General features: G+C 40.0%; 1 protein-coding gene across 1 annotated transcript in view; it reads left to right on the forward strand.

The window, feature by feature from the left end:
* The first annotated feature begins 13,460 nt into the window (after positions 1-13,460).
* Positions 13,461-23,492, forward strand: part of MYOM2 (myomesin 2) — an 83,512-nt gene continuing 73,480 nt past the window's right edge. The window contains exons 1-3 of the mRNA XM_009580883.1: positions 13,461-13,873; positions 21,794-21,927; positions 22,966-23,085. Of these exons, the coding sequence (XP_009579178.1) occupies positions 21,821-21,927; positions 22,966-23,085 (227 nt within the window). The 5' untranslated portion in view covers positions 13,461-13,873; positions 21,794-21,820. The remainder of the gene's footprint in view (positions 13,874-21,793; positions 21,928-22,965; positions 23,086-23,492) is intronic.

Consider the following 23,492-nt stretch of genomic DNA (forward strand, 5'->3'; position numbering starts at 1 on the left):
AAATTTGGATTTCAATTCCACTTAAGTCGTTCAGTGTAACCTGAGGGAGTAAGATGGATAGCTAGACAGAACATATGGCCCCAGCTGTCTAAAAATTCGTTGTTTTTTTTTTTTTTTTTTTTTAAATAAAAAGGAAAAGAAAGAAGGAAATAGCTAAACTATCTGGTAAGGATAAAGCTGTTTTCTCTGGCAAATGTGTTTTACAGAACTAGCTATTTTCAAGAGAGCGTCTGTAACCACGCATAGCTCGCAGTATTTAAATTTAAAATGAAACCTGATGAAAGCACTTTCTGAAGAGTTTCTGTGCTGTGTCTTCAGAGAGGATCATGAGGGATGGAGGCTGAGTACTCCTGAATTTGTGTAACAGGGATGTTTCTCAGAAAGTTATTTCATAAAGGATACGCTGGTTATTTTCATTAAGCTGCATAGTGGGGTTATTTAAAAGCACTGCATGAAACTCCCAAGGTAGAGATATTGGAAGACAAATGGGAGTCTGGCTAAAATAAAAAGAGTATTTTTGAGAAAGAAGCCTTTCTCCACTTTGACTGTTGAACCATGATCTTGCACTCCTCTCTGCCTTAGTTCTTTTTTTTTTCTTTCTTTTTTTTTTTTTTTTTTAATTTAGTGGGGGAAAATAAAAAACAAGTGATATATCTAGAAGGCTTTCCATGCCTTCACAATCTAACTTTTCAGTTTACTGTTTATAAAGGAGGAAGAGTTTTAATGGAGGAATGTGTGAGTCTGGTTTTTTGTGTGGGTGATTGACAAATGATTTTTCCTTTTTTTCTTATTGACATCATATCCATTTGTATTATTTTCTATCAGGTTTCAGCCTCTCCTATTTTGTTCTTTGGCTTCTATAACCGACGTCCCTTTTGCAGCACACTTATAGTTCTCCCTTTTGATAGCCTATGTTGGTTTTACACTGTCTCAGGAGTCATATAGAGAGTGGGCCAGATCTTTAGCTGTGCAAATCCTGGAGAAGCTCTAAATTCCTGGTGTGGAGAAGCTCTAAATTTTTTTTTTTTCCACTGTGTTTCTCAGCCTGTAGGGGCTAAAATAATTTCCGAAATAAATGATCCTGCAAAAAATTACTTTCAGAATAAATGATCTGAAACACAGTGCTGGAGTTACAGCAGCTGGAATGGTCCCATAAGACCCATTACACTGACCAACAATTGTCCTAGTCCAGCTCCCCAGGAAAGACATGAAGGGCTGACAGAGGTGAATGCTGGTAATGTTTTCAGGAAATAGATCTTATTTGCGAGAGAACCTTTGTATCACAGCTATAATCCACTCTAGACAGAAAATGTCTTTTTCACTATGATTTCTGAGTTTTGGAAAAAGTTCTTGAACTGAAGCAGTACTGATAGTTGTGATAAACGGAAGTCCTTCCCTTGCCCATATTGAGGGTCAAGTCCCGGGCTTGGGCTCCTTTATGTTCTCCTAGTTAAGCTATTTCCATTTGATATTTAACTATTCAAATTTTGAAGACACGGGGCACAGTGTCAAAACCAAGTCATTTGGAGAGGGAAGATTTAATCCCTTTTTTAATCCATGCAGAAGTTACTACCGAAGAGGAGGAGCTGCAGTGGAGGAGCAGAGGTGCTCCCAAACCACATGGGGCTGAGGGGAGGGTACAGGCAGATGCAGGGCAGAGTGCTGAGCCTTGAGCTGCTTGGCCGACGGCGGTGGCTGTCTCCTCTCGCAGCTCAGAGGGCAGGCTGTCTCTGAGCATACCTTCAGAAAAAGGTCTCATGCTTCCTTCATGCTGAGGAAGGTCTTGTGACCTTGGGCTCAGGCTTGGTGAGCCAGTAGCAGTAAGAGCTACAAGTCTGCTGGGAGCAATCTCACATCCAGCCACTCACCTGGTATGTGCCTGGCATCTCGTCTCTTCCTCAAACTACATGGTACAGGTAGGCCCTACACCCAGGGCTAATCTGCTGTCTTGTGCTTTCCCGGTGTGAAAGGGAAGGCAGAAGTGTAGCCTAAGAATTCATAAACAATATAGATACATCTTCAGTGGGGCCTGAATCTCCTCCTTGGACTTGAGAAGCCTTTCCTAGAAATTCCATATCCACAGATGTACTTATCTGGAGGTAAAGGTAAATTGCTTTGGTACAGACTTTTTCCCGCAAGAAACAAAATTTTATCCAAAAAATTCCTAAACAGATCTATTCAGTTGCCCAAAACACCAACTTACATCCAAAAATTTTCACACTGAACATGGCTGATGGATCATGCTTCAGATGCACATAAACTAGCGTTGAGCTGAGCTGTGGTATCCAGACCGGGCAGCATCATTCTTTGTGGGAATGTGGCTATGTTATCCCGTGTTCATGAGTAAACTAATACACCTGCCTGGCTTATTAACTTGGGTTTAACTTCATGTTGATATGGCTAAACAGTGTTTGGGTCCTAAAGAGGCTTGACTGGTGCCATCCAGATTTTTCTGAATGATTTATCATTGCCTGGTGTAGATACATCCTGATGGTCTGCTGGCATTGGCTTACATTTCTTACAGGAAAAATGTTAGGTCTCTTTCTGTTGAATGCAAGCTGATACTTCATATACTATAAATATGGTATTTACTATGAACTTTGATATTTATCAAGTATATTGCAGCATGAAGTTTAAATAATTGGCAATACTGAAATAATAGCTCACTGAAACTTACCTTGTTGAAGCTGGAGCTTGTGGGTCATAATATATTGCAGAAGTTAAATGAGGCTTTAAAAGAAAAATGACCAGCTCAGTGGACCAATTGTCTGAGTGCAAATATGCTACCATAGAAACCCTGCTCTGTTATTTTGTATTCCTTACTCACAAAAAGATATATTCTCTGTTGTAAAAAGACAATAGACATTTCCTAATTGATGCAGTTTCACTGATGGCCAACACTATGCAGTGCGTTTGAAGAGAAGTCAGAGGCGTGGAGGAGGTTTTCACCAACTTTCCGTCCCAAATGTAATTTTGGAGTTAATAAGAGTCTTCCCCTAACCTGCCCATGGCCCCATTTCAGTCCCTCAGGGCCATCACTCCCTGCCCCAGTGACACTGCAGCAGTGCTGGTCTCTGGCTCCCCACAGCCCTAGGCACCACTGAAAAAAGCCTGGCTCTGTCTTCTTTACAGCCTCCCTTCAGGTATTTATACATATTCATATGATCCCTTGAGATTTCTCTTCTCCAGGCTGAACAGTCAAGCTTTCTCATCCTCTCCTAGTATGTCAGTTGCTCTAATCCCCTAATCATCATCATGGCATTTCAGTGTAAATGCTTATGTATGCAAATTTTAATAATGTACATAACAATTAATCCAAAGATGGTAAGTGAAATGCTAGTTGGTAGTCTTGTAAATGGTGGCCAAAATTATCAAGTCATGAAACTTCCTTGAATGTTTAAAGAAATCTGAGGTGATTCTGAATATTATTAAATTTAAACACCTTGTGTAAAGAGTCCCATCTTTGGACAGCTACTATTTAAATTATTTCCTGGAGGGAGTTGTTGATCTTTGGTGTTGATCTTTAACTGTAATATATCTACCTAGAAAGACGTCATTGTACTTGGCTCCTCTTCTGATCTCTTTTATACACACTCTGATTTATCTTTGCTCCTTACTTGGTTGCTGTTCCCTAGTCTTTTCTTTCAACAGATTACATTCACCAAGCAAATGTTCATTAGCTTCTGGAATGCAAATCAATTCTTTGACCTTTTCCTCTTTAAGATCCTTGATGCATATTTTATAAGTGTTGTCTTAACATAAGAATGACTTCATTAGACTGGGCCTAGAGGTACATGTAGTGTCTTCTCCCTGTCTATGGCAAATAGCAGGTCCCTAGGAAGGATTTAAAGAACAAAGCAAATGTATGTTTTGTGCTGCTCCCCAGAGTAGTTTTCATCCTCTTACCCAATTTCAGGTCAAGGGCTCTATGAGAGGAATATAGTACCTTTGCAGCTGTGAGTTCAGAAAGGCTGGATGTTGAGGGCTGCTTTCAGGACCAGCATTAGCCCACCATGTTCCAGGTGCCTGTGACGTCCACCAGCAGGAAGTGCGACTGCCTGTAGAGAGCCCCATCAGAAGACTGAGGGATGGCATGATTAGTTACGCTGGTAAGTTTATATGTAACCCTGCTTGTTCTGTGTCTCTGTGAGTGGTGAGAGATGGTGGCATTGTCTTCCTGGTTCTCCTCTCATCCCCTGGGCTGTCCCACGGTAATGGGACATCTGGACATGTCCCTTTTCTTTCTTGAGAATTATTAATGGGGGGTGGAGGGTGAGAGGAGGAGCAAAAAATAATAATGAACAGCGCACACAGCAAGTCCGAAGTCCAAATATTGAGACAGCTGCTGTATATTACTTGAGACTGGAACTTTAATGGACTATTTCCATGTGGTTCTCATGAAGCACAATTGTTTCCCAGGGCATATGACACGCTAGGAAATTGCTGGCATGCTTCCATCAGAAAGGGAGTAACGCTGCACATGTGTGTCCTTTCTGCTAGTAGGGAGATACATGTGTAGTGGTCTGTTCTCTTTTCAGTACCATATTTTTTTAAGACTGGGAATGGAGACAGTATTTCTGTTCCAGATGTATCATGCATGAGTTTAAAATGTGTGATTGATCAGAGATCCACTGAAAACCAGCCACCACTTTTTGTTGCCTATCTAAACTCACCAAGACCAGAAGAGCACTCTTACTTTCCCTTCCACATGCGTCTCTTTGCTGGCCCCTTTCATGATTCCTGTGAAGACATGACCTTCCAAGCTGTCAGGCAGCCTCTCAACCAGCAGCTATCACAATCAGTGTTACACTCTTTACACCTTTATACTAATTCTACCCAGGATGAAGCAGGAAAGACCCTCTGCAAAGTATAGTGTACTGTCTTTCTAAATGCACACAGCTGAAGTTCAAGTTGAAGCTTTTATATTACAGTATAGGAATGCAATGCAGGTTGCTCAGTTAGTTTTTCCCAGAAAGCTTCTGAAAAGATCATAATCCTAAGGTGTCCTTTTGACAAGGTTCCTCTTTCTACAAGATTCCTCTTCCTGGAAGGTTCATTCTTTGTAATGTACCACTGCAAACTATTTCTTCCATTGCTTCATGTTTATCATGACCTATGTCTATCCCTCATCTCTGACTGATTTTCCAAAGGTCAACACGTAACACCAACTTCCTTGTTACTTCATTGTCTACTTCTAATTCTTTCTAAGCAATCACTCTCTTTTCTCCCACATCTGGAAAATGACAATTATAAACATCCCCAAGCCAAATTTTTTTAATTCTTTGGTCCTTTCCACCTCATTGTTCACAAAAGTCTTGACTGCTCTGTGCTAGCAGGCTGCACCAGCATCATACGGTCAAAAACAGATATTCTGTCTAGCAATTGCAGTGGGAAGGTGAAGTGTGAGGGTTAGTGTGTGAGTACCTTCAGAGAAAGAAAATACTGTGGGTTTTTTTTTTCAAATCTGAGAAGATTTAAGAACTACTGGATGGAAGGTAATGCTAGGCAAATTCCAACTCCAGAAAAAAAGGCACAAATTTTTGACACTAAATATGATTAAGAGTTGGAGGAAAGTACAAACAATAGGGAAGAATTAATCTCTGGATATTTCCAAATTAAGACAGATTTCCTTTCATAGAACAAGCAATTCAGGCAAGTGGTGTTTTGACCAAACCTTTTATTAATTGCATGATGTCATAGCAGAAAAGTAGCAAACATAACTGAATAGACTGTGAGGTATAAATAAGGTGATCATGATGATTCTTCTGGCCTCAAACTTTATCTTTCCATTCAAGAGTTCCCACGCATTGGAAACTCTGAGCAGCTGATATCAGTCCCTTTGTCAGGGAGGGGCAATGGTCTGTCACTCCCTGAGGTGTCTAAGCAATTCCAACCGTTGCTGTGATGTTATGATGTTGCTGCTGTTGTCCTGTTGTAAATGCCCAGACATCTTGACGACTGCACTCAGCTCAAATTTTTTTCCTCTCCGGCACTGCCGTAGTATTTGTGTCACTTGGGGAACACTGCCAGTGGATGGGATTGGGTACAAGTGTAACCAGACAGGCCACCGAGGCAGGGAGAGAGGACAGCTGTCCTAAGCATTCAAAGCCTTACATTCTGTGTCACTCTGATGTGACCTGGGACTCAAGATATTTATTAAGCTGGAAGAAAGCTTTTTTTGGTCTTGCAGCTCTCTGAATCTGCCTACCTGCTATTTAGGATAAGCTACAGGAGAATCCAGAGTGGTACCTAATGCTGCCTTATTACAATAGAAATTCAAAATAAAAGAAACAGGCTCTATACTGCCCGTGGATTTACTGCCATCTCAAGCTATCTGTGTATCTGGAACCCATAACTTCCTCAGATTAAAATTAAGAATAATGGAAAAATTGATTCAGGTATCAGTAAGGTAGGAAGCAAAATATATATACTTACATCTGTAAAAGTTTTTCAGTCAGCAATGTAAATATTACCTTGTGATAAAAATATAGTTGCAGAGAAATACTCAGCAAGCCCAACATGTGAGACAAGACACAGGCTAGACGACTTATAAAAAAAAAATAAAAAGAACAAAATACGAATAACTTGTCTAAGCTGCGTTTGAATTTAAAGAGTGTTTGTGTGGGGAATCCTACAGTCTTTATTTGGGTAAAAGCACCCTTTGAAATAAAATGAGTCTTTAACTTGAGGACCAAGGATGCTAGTGGGTGACTGATTTAGTGACAACTGAATGCCAAAGAGTGAGAAGAGTAAATAATCAGTTAATGGCATGGGCAAAGAATTCAGCGAAACCTCCTCATCAGGAACACTTGCAGCTGTACAATAACTGAGGAGCAGTAGCGGTGATGGTGAGAACAGGTGACCTCCAAATGTAGCTTGATTTGAAGCACCAGAATATGGACCATGGAGAGAAACAGTAGTTAGAGGCTGGGATAGAATAATCACGTAGGACTCTTCAGTCTGTTTTCTGTAATGAAATGTTGCTTTGTTTTATGCACTATGGCATTGCTCTTGAAGACCTGGAGAAGAAACTACAGAGCAGTTGGAGTGTGCCTCATTGGCACTTCTGCAAAACAGTGGTTTCTTCCTTTGTTGTTACTAAAAATGCCAAATGCTATCTGTTAAAACAGTGTAAATTTGGGGCCTGCCTGGGACCGGCAATCTTAGCACACTTCTCGTCGTACCTACCTGTGGTGAACTCAATCCTTTTGGTTATAACAACCGAAGAATCAAAGAAAACCAGCAGTAGTGAGGAACAGGAATTAAGGGGTCCAGCTGCTATCATTCCTAAAGAAAATTGTGCCTGGGCTCCATTTCCAACAGTTCTTGCCTGTTTACAGTGAAATCCAGTCAGACCTGCACTGTATCATTCCTTCAAGCTGTTGTGGATGCGAGTCATTTAGCCCTGAAACCAAACAATATCATTTTTCTAATGAGAGTTACCTGCTTCCAGGAATATGGAAAAAGGCTCATTACTCTAGAGCACATTTATGTTCATATATAAGTCAAACAGTATATTATGCGTGGCATGGGCCATACGCAGCATAGCTACATGCTTTCAGCGACATGAACTGATGGATATGCCACACAAAGTTCAACAATGTTGAATAGTGGGATATGCCTGAACTTGATACAGTTTGATGTGTTCATGTCAGCTCTCACATTGGACTCATCGTGCAGGTGATCTGCCGTGTGATTTATTATGTACTCCTTTCCTTCTCCTTTTTCCCTGTGAAACAGGAGCAGACAATTTTCTTATAATATGTGGAGTGTAGAGAAAGTTTTTTCCTTAAGATTTTCTGACCGAGGACCATGTCAAATGGGGTGCTAAGGAAAAGAGGAGAGACAAACAGACAGATACAAAAAACCTAACTGACTAGTACTAACAAAGTCGATAACCAGAAACAAACCTGGTTAGTGGCACTAATTGATAAGGATAGTGGACTGTGAGAATGCTTATTCCAGCAAGATGATCTGATTGAGGAGCACCTAAAATCAGGTTGATAAGAAAAGGTGAGGGCAACAAACATACAGAGACACAGATCTGACAAACAGTGATGGAGAAGAAACAAACCTTGCCAGTCACACTAATTGATGGGGTATTCCAGAAAAACTAACCTGGACTTTGCAACTGATAAGATTATAACTGGAGGGGTTTGGGATGGAGTGGGTGAAGATCCTGAATGCTGCACCAGAGGAGTGGGTATTAGTAGATCTGTGCAAAGTGGTGAAGAAACGTTTAGGGGAAGGAACTGGGTAGGAACAAAGAGAGGAACAGACAGAAAAAGGTATAAAAGGGGCCAGTCGTGTGTAAAACAGGGCTGGTCAGTATGCTTGTCTGACAGCCCTGCTCCTGATCACCGCCTGTCTTCTGTAAAACCTTTATCTCTCTGTGTAATCTCACTCTTCATTCCATGTGTGTGAGTGCTGCATGGACTGAGTGCCAGGTACTGGGGGGACTGGTATGAGTGGACTGGGTGCCAGCTATTGGACTCAGACTGGGAGTTTAGGTGCCCCAGTGTAGGTGTAGGTATTGGGGGCAACCCGCAGGTGTAGGTTGCCTTTGGGATGAGTGTATGAGTGCACGCATCTGTTTGCAGCAAGCATCAACCTAGACCAGAAGGAGAGAGTAGGCGACCAGACAGCAAATGTCTGTGTGCTTGTGAACCTGGAGAGTGTGTGTGCCTGCACTAGTGACCTTCAGCCTCTGCCAGTCCAAGAGGAGGAGGGGACAGGACCAGAGGAAATGGGCACAAACTGAAACACAGGAGGGTCTGAAGATCAGGGAACCCTTTTTTCACTGTAAGTGTGACCAAGCACTGGCACAGGTCGCCCAGAGAATTTGTGTAATCTCCGTCCTTGGAGTTATTCAAAAGCTGTCTGGACATGGTCCGGGGCAACCGGCTTTAGGTGGCCCTCCTTGAGCAGGTGGGCTGGACAAGATGACCTTCCAGAGGTCCCTTCCAACCTCAACCATTCTGTGATTCTGTGACTGGGCTGTCTGTGCTTATGGCTGGTGTGAGTCCTGTATGTAGGTGCTGTTACAAGCAGTAACCCCCACAGCTGGCAGCTACTAAAACCTGAAGGCATTAAAATAGACTTTGCATGGTGCTACCCAGTGGTGGATTTCGGACTGTAGCTGTCTCACCTGCATTTCCCAGGGTGGTGAAGCCTCTGGGCCACATGACTGCAGTGTAACTAGTTCCTGCCTCTGCCCTCTTACAACCTGTGGTTGTGTCTAGATTTAATCTGTTGTCGCTGACACAGAGATTAGTTGACAGAGATAACTGTTGCTACGGTGGATATCTGCAGAGCATATTATGTGGCACTTGAATAAATATACCAGGGTAAGACAAAAATCATTTTGGTCCTTATCTTTGCACTTGGTTGAAAAATAGATCTCATTGTAATGGTAAATGAAGAAGTGTCACTGAGCTGATACACTGCTAGCGGGGTCTCCTGTGGTATGGTTTGTCTAAATAAGTACAGTTAGTAAACTGTAGTAAGTGCTGTTGTTTTCATTAAGGTTTATCAGAAACACTCGGAAAAGATTTGATTAAATTAAAAAAAAAAAAAACAACAACATTTGAAATCTGAGCTGTAACTTCATATCACTGGCAAGAGACTGTAATTTGCTTGGCTCACCCTAAAACTTAGCAAAACATATTTAGCTAAGCATTCCCACTGGCCAAAACCCCAATTTTAATTAAAGTATCACTGTCAGCCCGTTACCAGCTCTAGAGTATTTTATGCTGTCCAAAGCAGTGGAAAATATACTCTTGTTACCACTTGCAGTAACTCACAAAATAAGTAGTTGAAACATTCTGCTGCACCATGCAACCCTGTCTTGTCTGTTTGTGGCTGAGCTAACCCTCTGCCAACTTTTTAAAGAGGCATTAAATCAAGAAGGATATGAATCAGAGCTTTCCTGAGTCAGTAAAACCTTACCACTGACTCTGATGTGCTCCAGAGTGGGTCCTTGGACAGCAGGGTGATACATTACCATTTAAATATCTTATAAATGATTGACTCACTGTAACTCAGTGGTGTGTTTGTCTTCTTAGATATAAATAAGAATACTTACTAAGAGATTCACTTTATCTTATGTTGCATGGAAAAAAATCCCAACATTTTGTAAATTCAGGTATTTTAGTATTTGTTCAAAGGCTCGTACTAGAAGTGTCTGATGTTCTGGATGCAGTTCAGTCTAGCTCTGTTGAATTGCTGGTTGAAAATCCCTGTCCGGCTGTTTAAAACAGCTTCTAGCAAGTGGTTTTTTTTGCAGCTGCTGTTGTCCTCTCTCCGGGGAGCTGCACAGCCTTTCCTTGGTTACAAGTGTCTCCTCCTTCTCTTCCTCCAAATGTCTTGGCTCTTCTACAGTCTCATCTCCACACAGCCTATCCTCATGTCTGGGAGGGGTAGTTTTAGTATATGGCAGGTTGCAGCTGCATGTAGCCAACCTTAAAATACTTGCAAGTTGGGTGCCAAAAAAGAAAATAAGAAGACTCTAATAGAGGAAGAGAAAATACATCAAGAAAAATGAAAATAAGCAGAAAGCAGGAGGTAGAGAGAGAGGTGTTTAAGCTTCTTAGGAGCCAGGATGGGGTTCTTCTCTCCCAACCTGACAGAGGCAGTCAGGTGTGTTTTCCCTTGGGGATTTGTGCTCAGCTGTGTGAACACATTTACAGTGCTGTCAGCAATCAAGTGCATCTGTTACTGCTCTCTTGTTAGCTAATCTTCACAAGCAGGTGCACTACCTCCAAAATTTTTTTGAATTAAGTCTTTCAGGTGGTGGTATTCTCTTTTGAATAAGACACATTCTATTTGGTACATGTATGGACCCCATACTTGATAATCCTGAACTTCTGACCAAAGGCATTAGCTGAGGAGAGAGCATGATTTATTTTTCATATGGTTGAATTTGCATGCATTGTTTTGTCTTTCATTTGTAATGCCAAGGGAGATGCTATGACCTGGCTAGCTGTGAAGGAAATCCAAGAGACTGCTCTGTGATCACCACTGCACAGTATCCATTGTTCTAGCATGGCTTTAGAAACCTTACCATAGGGCTTTGTGAATAATTAGGACTGCTGCAGAGATGAGGAACTTCATTGCTAGTTACCAATCTTCTAATTCATATAAAACTATAAATATGCTAAAAGCATTTGAAGAAATCAAGAGCTAACATATTACAAAGTCAGACTTCAGAAGCTGCCATACAAAGATGCATTAGGTTTTCTTGGAACTGGAGAAAGCTAAAAGCATAGGCCACTATTAAGGCACTCTTACAGACTGCAAACATTCTAACACCATTACATTTCATTTCATTACTGTTTTGATGTTTTCTCCAGTAGCTACAAAGCTAATGCATCTTTTTTTCTGAGCTCCATTTCAGGTCTTGGTCTTTCCCTTTACAAGAGTAGCTGAGCCATTACTTAAGCCTGTATCAATTAAACAACCCACATCAAGAGACTGCTATAAGATAGAGAGGTGATTCTAAAATACCGCATTCACTAAAGGATTTTAGCACATGCTCAGTTTTAAGTGCTTGAATAATCCTTTTGATACCCTGCTAAATCTCTGCTTTAAAAAAACATCTCTTAGCAAAGAACTGCTATTTGGGAAGTGGAGTGTTCAGGGGAAGATGCCTCCACTGTCAGGGAGGAAGTTTGAGAATGTAATGTAAATTATTTTACGATTAAAATGCTGGATAATTTTTGGATGGTAGGTGCTCTGCTGCCTAAATTTCAACACCGCTGAATAACACAATATTACAGTTTTCCCTTCTATCCTATTTTGTGAATATCTATGAAAAGGAGGAGAATTTATTTTTTGACTTACCTGGGACTGGCTCCACTGCATGGCTGGTTCTTGCCTATGGCATGTTGCCCATAGCCCTCAGGATGCACTTTCACGTTTTTGACATCCAAACACACCCTTAAGAAAACTTAAAATAGATGAGAGCTCAAGTGTAAAGGCAGACATAGCAGGCTGTACATTCCTCCATTTCTTTAAAGATAATAAATATAGAACAAGAAATTAAAAGTAGAGAATGTAAAGAGAACTTTAAAGTTTTCCTGAAAACCGACCTCTTACCTCCCACAGGAAAATGCAATAGGAGAGAAGAGAAGGAGCTGTGTAGGTAAAGTGGGTTTGCTCTGGATTATTACATGCTAATTATTGACAGCTGCTTCTGAAGCAACATCTCTGCTCAGTGCATACACACTCATTCCACTGTGTCTGTTTCTGTAGATCTAATTCTGTCAGACTGAGTTATAATTTAAGATCGATGGAGGAAGGGAGAAGTCTGTGTCAAGCAAATGGTAGTCCTAGACAATAAGAAAGTGGGAAAGATCTGTAGCAGAGGTATTTAGGAAACTTGGATGAATACTGCGGATGCGATTAGAAGAAATTGGTTAAAGGTTTTTCCACATCTTGCTCTGCTTCCCATACGTGTATGCATAAGAAGAAAACATGACTTACAAGAACATTGTTCATGTATCAAATTTTCTTATACCAAGCACTGAAAGATCTTAATTGTCACTTAGTGACTTTGGTCTTGATCCCATTCCTGTATAAGTAAACTGAAAATAGATCTTGTTATTTTCAAATACTTTGAATATCAATGAATTCCCGACTTACTGTATGTTGCTGACTCACTGGATATTTGAGTCATTATGGGCCAGGCCAAGTCATGAAGTATAATTAAGTCTGCCATATAGCCAGGTTCTCCCAGACATGTTGTCCTTATTTCCAGGCCAAATAAGAGGAATGTGATTATTTCTTCACACTTGTCACAAAGCCTTGTCAGAGTTCCTCCCTTCCCTTCCCTTCCCTTCCCTCCCCTTCCCTTCCTTCCTTCCTTCCCTCATACGGGCTCACGTCATGGGACAAATCCCTATGGGGTTGCACACCACCAGAATGGGGCAGAGTGACTGAGCCCATGCTTACCAGCTCTGCAGAGCAAGTGCTGCTACTCCATCGCATCTGGACATGTCAGAGCCACCACAGTGGTGCCTTGGACCTTCTGGATAGAAATTTAGGAGCCCTACAGGCACCAAACCTCCGTTTTTGTTTGTGGTAAACAGGGACCATTAGGGTCTCACAGAATCGAGTGCTTTGGCTGTGTTTTTTCCTCTGCCTGTATATGCCTCTATGCATATTAATTCCTCCTACTTTACCTACAAGACACAGAGAACTCTCTCTCAGAGAGTTGGTTGACTGGGGACATTATGGAAATGGAAATAGTGAGTAGGAACTGGACTTTCTTTAAATCCATGTTAATAGGCTTTTTATATAGTTGCTATGCCTTCACGTATTGCAGCCATGTTCTCAAATCCAGGGACCTCTTAAGGAGGCAACGGGGAGGATCATTTTACAGCCTGAGGCACCAAGGGGGATCTCATGTCTCTACTAATAAGATTCCAGAGTTTACGTCTGCTCACTGGTCTTCTAAGTTAGATTATTTTAAAACTTCAATCACTTCTAAATAAAAAGTTTAAACTGTTTTCTGACATTAAACTGTTTCCCATGTTCTTGGTGTTGCTGGGAAAAGAAACCCCACTTTTAACATAAACAACCGCTTTTTTTAGGAATGAGGTCTATCTTTCATTAAAATACAGTATAAAACTACGTATGGGGTAGGGCTTTTCTTCTGCTTTTATATCACACCCTTATTGCCTATTAGGCTGGCCTCAGTTTTGGGAGAATCACTTGGTTAGTTCTAAATATAGCATTGCATCTGCCCTTAAATGGGAGTGAAGGGGCAGTAGCCTTTAGAGGAGGGAATTATTTTTGTTTTGCTCAGCCAGAGTTTACTAAGCTGGGAAAGGCTGGTCTTCCTCTCTGCTTTGCAATTTTTCTACATCCCTCGGTAAGTCCATTTTTCACCTAGGTTTTTCGTGTTCAGAACAAATGGGAGTGACTGTGGGAGGGTGCTGGGTGCTTTTCTGTATAAAATAAATTACCTTCCTCAGGGAAAACAAGCAATAAGCAGGACACAGATTGATTTATGAAAAGACAAACAAAAAAATAAAGTAGAATTGTTTTATTCTGTACATAGCTTGATTTTATTGTGCATTACATTTCCTTTGTTTCTTTCTGCATATAAAGAACTACATTATACCAATCCATAGCTCTATTGGTATATGTGCTTCTCCAATCGCACATATATTGGCAATGCCACTTTCTTGTGTGCTTATACTGTATAAAGAGACAAAACATGATTTATCTGAAATATGTGCGTAAATAATTAAGCATAAAATCCTATAGTAGATGGCAAAACTATTTGGCATGCTGAAGAATAGGATGTAGCTAGGACAAAAAATTCTACTTTTATTTTTTGTCTACCATACTTTCAAATACATGTCTTCCGAAGATGCATTTCTGGTGTCTGTATTACTCTAGGCTACATGATGTGTCCTGTGCCACATGAAAATTCCAGCTAAATACCACTGATAGAGTCTTGGGAAATCATGGTCATGCTCTTGAAACTATGCCTGTGTGTTGATAATACCTGTGAGCCAATGAAAGTATCGTAATGAAGGATAATGAAGGTTGGGATGATGGGAAGTGACCGACTTTCACTGTCTCACAGTCCTTGCTGTCCAGTTGAAGGGATGTAGTACACTCACGAAGTGAAGGGTAATCTTAAAACGTTATGGGAACATGTTGTGACTCTGTGCATTTGGAGTGTTAGGATGGCAAGGTTTCAAGTCAATGTGGTCAAATTCAGCTTAATTTAATTCCCAGTCATGTATGATTATGAATTCATAAGAAAGTGTCTACAGAAGTACTCTCTCTGGACTACATACAGTTCTACTCATAATAAGGATATGGTAAGAGAAGTCGAACTGGGGGCTTCCACTCCCTTCCATCATGAAAGTCATAGAAAAGCCAAAATTACATTTTTTAGACTCACAACAATGCAGGAACTGGTGCTCCCCTCCACAACAATGATCTCACTTGAGGGAAGGGTACCTACAGCTCTGCCTCATACCTATTTGCTGCAGAGCATAGCTGGTGGTTAACTCCATGGAGGGTTGTGGCTATGACCGTGACCATGACCACCCATGGTATATTCCAAATTGCCTCCTCACTGACTGTTATGGCTAGAGGGTGAAGAAAACCATTCAGGGACTATTACAAGGTCAAGATGTGCATTCTAGCTATAGCCCAATGATTGCATTAAATTTCTTAATCTACCTGTATGTCTTTGTAAACCGCATCACTTGATGTAGTGAAATGTTAAAAATCTATATTCAAAACATGAAATTATTAATAAAGAATAGACCCATCTGTGATGGCCAGCATCATCAGCTGCTTGAAAATGTTGCTTTGCTGGACGTTCAGATGACTAGAAATTGATGAGAGAACTACATTTTTAGGTTTAATGAGAAGAGTAATGCATGTACTTCTGGGTATGATTTGAACTAGATTGAACCTGTTGTCCATAAGATTTATGTTTAAAACCGATTTGTGAAACTAGGATAATGCTATTCCCATACAAAGGAGGTATGATCAGTAAAACTTAAGACCAGCTATGATGTAGCTAAAGACATCAGAAAAGACAAGACAAGGAATCTCAAAGCTTGCTGAGTAATGTCTGGAATTCCATATGGTTTAAGCAAATGGGAATTCCGTATACTTTTTTAATTTCAGAAGCATTTGTATTCTGTTATCAAAAAAGTTAAAACTGTATTCTTACTATGCAGAGGGAAAAACTCCTCAATGTGAAAGACAGAAGCATCTTAAGATGACATTTTTTTTAAGTTCATCCTTTTTCATACACAGAATATAATTTTCTGTGTAAGATCTAAATACATACATGCACACAGAGATAAAAGACTGGAGAGACATAATAGGATTTTAAAAGTTTATTACCAAAATGGGGGAAATGTTACCAGACGTTCTACATCCCATTCAGATTTAGACTGCATTGTCTATGAGCTGCATAATGATTCATGCTTGTTTTACAAGATTTCCACCAAAGTAAGTTTCAGAGAGGGAAATGTTCTTATGTTATTATCTATTGCAATGTCTCAAGGATTAACATAAACATCTGGAAAGGACCACATATTTTCTGAGGCAATATGGTAATTCTTTAAACTGGTCATTAGAAGCAACTGATGACTAGAAGGTGTTTTTTTTTTCTTTTTTTTTTTTTTTTTTTTTTTCCCTTTTATCTTTCATTGTGATATACAGGTGGTGTGGAATTAAATATATTTTATCAGCTAAATATCATGGGCTTTAATGTATCATGGGCTTCCTAAAAACACTTAACTTTGAACAATGTGCAGTACAACAAGCAGAACTACAGACAGGTAGAGGAAACAATGCCTACATCATGGGAAAAACAGGATAAACCCTCAAGTCAATACAAATGGTAAAAGATATTTAGGAAAGATGAGATACAGAGGAAGATCAAGAATGAGGATATGCGCATAAGAGCAGGATGTACTGATCTTTCAGCCAGAATGAGGAGGATAGGCTACATGAGGGCAGGCAAGAACCCACAAATAATTTTTGGCACTTCTGCAGATGGACAAGGACAGAGATGAGCAAAGAAAGTGCATGTTGCATGGTATAGCATTGACAGGTCAGGCAGAGAAAGTACATGCTGTATAGTGCATCGCTCATGACAGGAGCCTCCTGAGTCTAGGAATGCAAGTTGTCTATCTATGGTGAGCACAACCATGTTCTCCTTCCCATGGCATTTGTCAATCCCATCCATCAATTTATTTGGTTGTATGCCTGCTCTCTGAAGCTATGTGAATGATCAAGCTAGAATTTACTGCCTGTCCTTTAAATCTTAAATTAACTCAGTTATCAAACAATGTCTATATCAGACCCTTGGCTTCTCTGCTCAAGAATGTGGCCCCTTGTCACGTGGTCCTAGACTATGGCTTTCTATTCAGAACAGTATTACTATGGCATGAAACTATGCATATCCTGGCTTGGGAACTCTGCCTTTTACTCATGGGCAAGTATAAATTGTTATATACATGCTACTAAGCATGTGAAAATGTATATTTGTGTAAACTGATTTGAACAGTCTAATTAATTTGTGTTTTATATCATTAATCCTTAAGGACTTTTTGGCTGACTTAATAATTTTGTTTGGGTTTAATAGTCTTCTGAGTGGTTCATACAGAACATAGATTAGTGCAGTTTAGGTCCTGCTGATGTCCCCAGCATTTACAGTCATAGAAATAAACAGGAATAATAATAATAATAATAGTAATAATAGTAATAATAATAAAATAGGAGTACAGTGGTGCTGTGTTCCACCAAAGAAGTAAAGGTCAAATGAGAGACCATCTTGTCCTGTAACTGTAGGTCTTTTTCTGAAATCCAGGGAAGTTAATAGGATCTGCATGGGTGAAGTTCAAGGGTTGTTTTTGACACACGGGCCATATATTTCAGCAAGTTCTCTGTAACTCTTGCAGTCACATACCAGTAGAACTTGGTGAATAAAACTTGGGATTTACTTTTTAATTTGTTACAATTATCCAGAAAATTAATTTGTCTTTCTCTTGGCCTATTTATGCATTTTTTTGTTGAATTTTCAATTTCCCATTGGGAAATGTTTTTTTTTCCCAAATGCCTCTGCCAGACTACTGCCTGCATCTTGCTGGGTCAGTTCCACCAATTGACATGCCAGTATAATTAGGTCTCCAGCCACTTCCAGTAATAAAATCTTGGTTCACCTAAATTGATAACTTCAGTGGGGCTAAGCTGTCATCTGCATATCATGTTATCTAACTCTGTTAGTGGTAGGTTGACTAAATATTAGTATATATTTCAAACATCTCACATCAATGTGTATCAGTGGAAAACTGGGAAAACAGTCAGCACATTGTTCCTAGGAAGTCAATAGAAACATCTCTTATCATGAACTCAAGACACCCTACATGCTCTGTAGGCTCTGCTGAAGCTGGTTTTACAGTGGGGCTGTGATTTTGCTCTTCAGACACTTGTCTTTGCAGCACTATTAAGTATTAAATACATACTCTGCAAGCATCATTGTAATTAACTGATGATGATTATTACCTTTGGAATTGTTGCCAGGCAGCTCCCCTCCGTGTTAACAGAAGGCAAAATGAGTCTGGCTGCTAACAAGCTCAGTTAATTACTTGTATGGATGCTGGGAGTGGATGGCTACACTTTTTTCTATTCTAAGGGTGTTTGGGTAAATGTGAAAAATATCTGAACCCAAATTTTGAGAAACCCTGGATGCTGATTAATAGAACAACATATGCTAATTAAAATGTAAGTTTTACATTCAGTGGAAAAGGCTGAACTGCAAATGGCAAAGATGTTTTCTCCTATCTCAAAAATGAAAATAACCTAGACTGTGATCCATCCAGACACATGGGCATTACTCTGCAACCGTTATACGTCAGATCTCAGTGGGAGTTATATACATAGCAACACATAAATTGCATGTTGATAAATTCACAGAATTATTTAACTGGGCCACATGTAAACATGAGTAGCCCTTAACAGCTGAGTCAGCTTAATCTATGGGTTTGCCCTTTGCACCTTCATTTAAGTGAAAGGGCTAATTAAAAATAGAAAAGAGGGAACATTATACTGTTAACTGTCTAGTTAACGTACGAACTAAGGGGGAAGTCAAATGTCATATACACAATAGTTGCACTTAGACAGCAAGAAGAAAACCAGTATTTGATTCAGGTGTAGCATAATGTCATGGACAGATAACAGTATTAGGAGAAGCCAAGGCTGCTCATGGGTCTGTGTAACTGTGTTCATGTAACTAAGACAATGTGTCGTTTGATGAGTTAATAGGTCCATGTCAGCTCAGCATTGCATGAGGACACCTAACTAAGCTAGCATCTCTGCAAGGTGCTGCACTGTGCTGTACTAACTTGGGTAATGTTAACTTTCTTATTTCTCTAGGAATGTGGTAATATATTTCTTTAATGTCTCATAGTAATGTTGTAAACTCGTTTTATTTTTGTCTTGCAGTGTCTGGTATTTTGCCTAAAGCTCTCATTCCTGAATGTGTGACTTATCATTCTCATATCTCTTGAAAAAGGATTGAAAAGGTAACTATAGGTTATGCAGAAGATGCAACTACCAGGTGATAAATTGTAAAAACTCATCTCTTTAGATCTCATGACTTTTTTTAATAAGATGCATCTGCTATTAAATATACCTACTGTCTTCTCCTGCAGAGGCCTTTTTCTTGGAAAAGTAAAACTAGCTAATGTGACAACGTCATGACTTGGGGGCCTCTGACTCAGCTTTTGAATACCTGAAACTAACAATCAAACACAGCTGGAATTTATTAGACTACTTAATCAATAACTAGCATTTCCTTTTGTTGGTAAATACTATATGCTGGAAATATGGCATTTACAGGTATTTTACCATGTTTAAATGTTCAATTTCTTAGCCTATAAAACATGGGGGTAGTGTTAATTAATTTGGGTTTAATTTTATACACTTCAGACAAAATTGCCAAACAAACACAAAAACCGAAGTGACTTGCTAAACTAAGAATTGCAGTCTTTCATTGAATCATCTTACATTCTCCTTTCTAAAAATATGATGTGTTGTGTAAGAAATCTAGCTCTCATTTTTCAAGAATCAATTGCTGCAATGAAATGTAGAAAATTATTTCTTCTGCATATACAATCTGGCTAGTAATACAATTAGAAAAAACATAAACAAGTAACACTAAAAATTCATGCAAAAGTCTTGATAATATCTGTAATTTTTCTACAATTTTATTATTTCTTACCATTCTCAAATGGGGATTTTGCAAAATAATTTTTCAAAGCATGAGATACTAATAAAAATTCTATTACGTGACAGAAAACATCATTGCTTTCAGAGTAAGTAATAAGTAAGTAATAAACATTTAGAAACCTATTTGCAATGTTTTATTAAAGTACATTGATTGCATGTAGTTTTCACACAGTGGAAAGATTAATGAAACCAAAAAAATTACATGGAATTTGAAAGTTGACAATGGAGTAGTGACTGAATTTCTTCAATTTTGAACTAGGTCTCATTTTACCAGAAACCACTTTTTCTGAAACGGTTATTAATTGAATTTTAATGTGAGTATTGTTGGTTTTTGTCCCCAAAACACATCTGTCCAGGCATTTGATAGGAAATAGAATCAGGGCCTAAAACTGGTCAGTACCAGTGCCTGTGAAATTAAGTAAGAGGAGATCATGTGGTATCGAAATGAGTTTATAAGATTTCTATTCAAATCCCTTTGAGCTTTCATTTTATATGCATCATGGGGCTACCTACTTATGGGACTTTCTGTGACAAATGCAAACTTCTGGTGTGGGTCTGAGGATTTCCATCAGCGGCAGGTTCTTCTTGGCAGGGCCCATGGCCGGGCAGGGCCGGGCTGTAAGGAGCTGGAGACCGGCCCTGCTGCAGCGGTGCTGGGGCAGAGGCTGATGGCCCCGGGGTCTGAAATGGGGTCCTGGGCCGTGGGCTGGGTGGGGGAGCCCTGGAGGAGGCTGGGCAGGGCCAGTCAGGTCCATTACCGCCCCCAGGAGCCTGATACCCTTTTAACATGGCCCCTAGATGAGATAGTGTTACTTCACTTCCCATGGGTAGCCCTGAGGTGGGTCCCAGGCCATGCCTCTGCCTGTGCCCCAGCTTCTGGAGTACAGCTGACAGGCTGCACCCCGCATGGGAGTATAACAACGGGAGCGCTCCCCTTACCTTTCAGGAGGAAATTAGATGTTATTGCAGGAATTTGCCTGACTAAAAACTTCAGGATTTGGCCCAAGCTGCTTTATAGACTTTGTACTGGGAAATTGCTTCCTTTGTCACTGAAGCACAGCCATATCTTGGGGATCGTGCTGGCTGTTCAGTTGCCCCCTGGAACCCCTCACCGCCATTTAGGCCAAGCGGCCCAGGAGTAAAGAGCCCCACATCCAACCGAGACTTTAAATGGGACTTACTCAGCAGACTGTAGTTACACAAACTGGCACCTACCCAGGACACAGCTGGTAACATTCCCCGCTTTTGCAAGAAGCTGTCATCATATTTCTAGTGAACCTAAACGGATGTGGGCACCTCTGGGTTATTTTATCGCCATGGTTGGGAATTTGCTTAACTCCAACTCAGCAGTAAACATGCTCTTCCCACCCACACTGCTTCTAGGAGCTCCCTGAACGTTCCCAAGAACCTTCTATCCAAATACTGATCAAACTATGCCATGCTTTGGAGAAAGGCAGAGGAAGGCAACCAGAATGATTGGAGGTCTAGAAAAAATAACCCATGTGACAAGATTGGATAAGCCAGCTTTGTTTATTTTAAACAAGAGAGCTGAAAGTAGATGTGAACAAAATCTTTAACAGGCTTCTGCAAAAGTGGGTGAATATGGTCTGTTTTTTGTTGTCATGGTGAATTGGACAAGAATCAGTGAGCATAAATTGCAACAAAGGACAAAGTAGAAGGTTTGAAGAGCAGAGAGCTGAAATACCTAAAAATGCCCAAAAAGCTGTCAAATTTCCATCCCTGGAAATTTCTATGGGGGTGTTAAATGACATCTGCAAAGAAGGGGAAAATGATCTGACAAATTCTGTTCTAGCTCTATCATCTGTGATTCCATGGCTCACTGTGTGGCTGATAAAATACATCCTGAGGTGCCCGCATGTATCATCGATGGCTCTATTTGTCATAAATTGATGGAATTTTATACATGGATACATGTACACGCATATGTGTATGTATGCAAAAATATCAAACCTAAGTGTCTGAAATATATGACTAAATGTGATTTCACTGTCTGCAGGAATTACTGATTGTAACAAACTGAAGTATGTCTTCAGCAGCGGTGCCATTTTACCAGAGGAGGCACAAGCACTTTGATCAGTCCTATCGCAACATTCAGACAAGATATATACTTGAGGAATATGCAGCAAGAAAGTAAGTGCCATGTATTTCACATATGGAGCATAGAGAGGTTTCTATTTTGGGTAATCATGTCTTAGAATCAAGGTATTTAGCTTCCCCCTCTGCCCCCTAAAATTGCGATTTATTCAGAATAGTAGTTTTCCACTTCTTTCCATTGGGAGGCTCCTTGTCTACAGTCTCCCACCAGCATAGCTAGACTTTCTAGCTATGTTGCAACTCATCTACACAGACCTGTTAGCTCAGGATCTGTCCTATTTACTACCTCCAAGTTGGAAATTCTTCCTTTTAGGCTCCAATAGAAACTCATTTAAGAGATATTGCCATGAAATTTATTGTAAATCATGGAAACAGTTTTTTACCCATTCTTCCATATGACACGGATATTCCTTCTCCTGAAGTTGGTTATTTCTAATTATAGTTTCTGTCATTCAATTTCTTTTTTAAAAATTAAATAAAGGTTTAACTCCTCTGATGTGAAATCTCAGAGTTTTAGCCACAAGAGACAGGTTCTTTCTATCTCAAAGCCTGGAGCTTTGAACCTTAGTTGCTTAAGAATCACTGTTCTTCCTCCTCAGTAATTAAGATGCCTAGCTAGCCTAGCTAGCTGTCTAGCTTGTCCACCTTCCCTTATGAAAAAGGAGAGTTTATGCAGAAGGTTATGTGAAGTATAGAAAGGCAGGAATATTTAGAATTAGACAATGTTATAGGGATTCTGTGTGATTTGTGTATTAGACAGGCTGGTACCCTCGTGGTTCACTGAAGTGCTATCATAGCACTTGAATGATTGGAGACTACTATAAGTATAAATTTAATAGAACAGATTGAAATAAAATGCCTAATGATCCCCAATGACAGATGATGGGCATTAAGCCCTTGAAGAACAAGTGAGAATCAGCACCCTAGTGCAGTTAGCAAGGAATGCAAAGTAGATTTCTCACTGAACAGTGCTCAGTCATGGTATTCAGCTCATTTAAAGTAATTTCTTTGACTTTTGTAAGTTCATGTTTTACCAGAATTGCTGGGTTATAACAATGTCTTTTATATTTGAAGGGCTGCTTCCAGACAGGCTGCTTATTACGAATCACCTGGCTTGGGAAAAACGACTTGTATTCTCTGTGCCAGGAGGGCACGTACCTTGGCTCATGAAGCAATACAAGAATCCAGGAAAAGGTAAAGCTCTCTTGGTCCCATCTGAGCTGTGTAGTGGCTGTGGTCCCATTTAGTATCGCTCTTTTGCCAGGGGTCTTTTCAGAGTTGACAAGACTGGAGGCTTCTCTGTCACTGTTCTTCACTAATCTATTTTGGCTGGAATACTAAATGGCTGAGTGTCACTTTCAATCTCATATTTCAACCCTGAGTTGTTCCCCTAATCCCCACTCTGACCCTTGAAAACAGCTTTAAAACCAAAATAATTTATAATTTGCCTGGGATCCAAACCTCATTTTTGAACAGATCTACTTGACTATTCCTGAGTTTCCGGTTTGGATCAATTTAAACATTTTGAATTTTTTCCTTAATATCAAGAGGGCTTATTGTTACGTCACAGTTACAGCCTTGATATGAAGTCCTATAGTAAA

The sequence above is a fragment of the Fulmarus glacialis genome, unplaced genomic scaffold (assembly GCF_000690835.1).
Source record: "Fulmarus glacialis isolate BGI_N327 unplaced genomic scaffold, ASM69083v1 scaffold26546, whole genome shotgun sequence".
NCBI classification, from domain to species: domain Eukaryota; kingdom Metazoa; phylum Chordata; class Aves; order Procellariiformes; family Procellariidae; genus Fulmarus; species Fulmarus glacialis.